Here is a 2,396-nt window from a genome sequence, read left to right as displayed (position 1 = left end):
TTCCCGATTTGATTTTTAGTTAGCATGTAAACTTGATATGTGATTCTAATAATCAAGAATTTTATTTTTATGAGCAGTTATGAGCAGTTCAGCCTTTCTGATCATGAAAATAGTAAACAATACGGCGGCACCTGAGGACTAAGTGCAATGTGTCATACTTTCAACGTTTGAACTAACACAGACGCACTTACACAGACGCATACTTGTTACAGCAAACTATGTGCATGATTCTCTATTTCTCCAACCAGTCGCCAGGTGCCGCTTTATTGTTCTTGTTTGACGTTTCCTATCTATTTGTAAAGACGATCAGAGAGGCTGGAGCAGTTATGAGTGCCTAAAATGGATAAAATTTAGTATGAACTTGATGATCATGAACATCAATATTGGTGATTGGTGTGTTTTAGTTTCTCACCACTGCGGGAGTACTCGGCGCTGTAAGCAGTACATCAGTGCTGTTCGCTCATTTCGTGCCTATGTGTAGTACAGGTGCTAGCACCAGTTGGCGACAGCGATGCGAAGCCGTAGCGTTGTTTATGCCCCGGCCGCCATCATGGGTTGGTCTTCGGGAATTATTTTTTCGGGAATTTCGTTTCGGGAATTTTTTTTCGGAATTTTTTTTTGGGAATTTTGTCCGGATACCGACATCAAGATAGAACCATCGGATGGCATTGAAGATTGTTTGGTGACACGATCAAAAGGAAGTCTTCAAGCAGTGACAGCGACATCAAACATCGAATTGACGGGCGAGCCCGAATATGATTCTGTTCTCGACTGTTATATGGATGGTGTGAAAGAGGAAGTGAAGTGCCAAGAAGAGAAACCAGAAAACGATAAATATTCTTCGGCAAATTCGAGATCGGACGGAAAAAAACCAAACGCCCGTGCAGGTCAAGGTGGTGAGCCAGTAGTCGAATCAAACTTTAATAGAAAAGGACTAGGTTCAAGTCGTGAAGGAAAGAATTGCGATGGATCCAGAAAGCAAGACAAACGGAAGATTCCACGGAATAAGGCGGCGAAGAAACGAAAGGAGCACAAGTGTCATGTGTGTGGTTATGTTACTTCGTATAAATGTAATCTAACTGCACACATTCGAGAAGCCTTACATGTGCGATGATTGTTCGAAAAGTTATATACGAAAAAGTAATTTAAATGAACATACGAAAATCCACAGCGGAGAAAAGCGATTCAAATGTTCCTTTTGTTTCAAATCATTTGCAAGAAAATACACCTTGAATGGCCACTTCCGAGCTCACACTGATGAGCTTCCCCATTCTTGTTTGAAATGTGGTCAACGATTTACCGGAGAAGAGGTCAAACAATCGCACGAAAAGCGATGCAAACGACGTCGATTCGAATGTTATCTCTGCGGATTCACATGTTTCGGTAAAGGCAATCTCAAAAGCCACATGCAAGCAAAACACACCGGTGAAAAGCAATTTAAATGTGGAATATGCGGAAAGAGATTAATCGAAAAAGGTCATCTCAACCAACATTTAGCCACTCATGGTGACAAGTTCCCATTCCGATGCACCAAATTTCGCCGAGGATTCCTAAATGGAGATGATAAAACAGTGCACGAGAAGATTTGCCGCCATCGTCAGTATCAATGCTACATGTGCGAATATTCATCGCTGAATACGACCAAACTACGAAATCACATGCGAAAAGCCATTCCATTGCAAGTGGTGCAAAGCACGGTTTTCCCACAAAGGTAATGCCAAAAAACACATGAAAAGATGTCATCGTATGGCAAAATAAGGATATTTTCGCCCTCTGTTGCGGTATCTTCATCTCATATCCATCATTTGATCGAATCGAAACAATGTAATATGCGGAAAACAACAATGAACACCAAACTATTGGCTTCATTTCGTGGTCGATTCTAACTTTGATTGAAATACAACGAAATTAATCTAATCTTCAAATTTTGATCATGTTAAGGAGAAATATTGAATTGAATACCATTTCGAATTGGGAACAATCGTACAAACAATAAAATCAACTCTGAAATGAACGGGACTTCCGTTTTTCAGCTAATATGGTTTTTTATTTGAGGAATTATTACGGAACGATCTACACGTTACAAAGATAGTCCATCCTTTGTTATAAAAGTGATATTCTGTAACATCGTCCGCAAATGTAACTCCTGCCCATAATTTGAATAATCAAAGACTTTTTTTAAGATGCCCGAGTCTCTCGAAGAGTCATCTAAAGTTATGAGAAATTTATCAAGTTTTTCCCTTGGTTTTTCTTTTTACAAGGTTAAAGAGTAGACTTGTGAAGAAAAAAGAATTTGGAATAAATGTCTGAATAAAGAAACATGTCAAGCAAGAAACAGTGCTCCCATTGTTGTACTTTCATTGATAGAGCTGTAATAAAATCGATAACATGTCGAC

At 39.3% G+C, this 2,396-nt stretch overlaps 1 protein-coding gene across 1 annotated transcript; it reads left to right on the top strand.

Moving 5' to 3' along the window:
• Window positions 1-473: 473 nt before the first annotated feature.
• On the top strand, window positions 474-1,711 carry LOC129571158 (zinc finger protein 260-like; the record flags this gene model as incomplete). The annotated part of the gene is made up of 3 exons (XM_055450920.1): window positions 474-554; window positions 650-1,070; window positions 1,390-1,711. Coding segments are annotated over exons 1-3 (824 nt in total), but the record flags the coding sequence as incomplete, so codon positions are not given.
• Window positions 1,712-2,396: the final 685 nt, after the last annotated feature.

This window comes from Sitodiplosis mosellana, unplaced genomic scaffold (genome assembly GCF_009176505.1).
Source record: "Sitodiplosis mosellana isolate CC-2019 unplaced genomic scaffold, AAFC_SMos_1.0 Smas_scaffold_1485, whole genome shotgun sequence".
Lineage (NCBI taxonomy): Eukaryota > Metazoa > Arthropoda > Insecta > Diptera > Cecidomyiidae > Sitodiplosis > Sitodiplosis mosellana.
The sequence above is the reverse complement of the archived record's forward strand: the minus strand, read 5'-3'. Positions and strand labels throughout refer to the sequence as shown.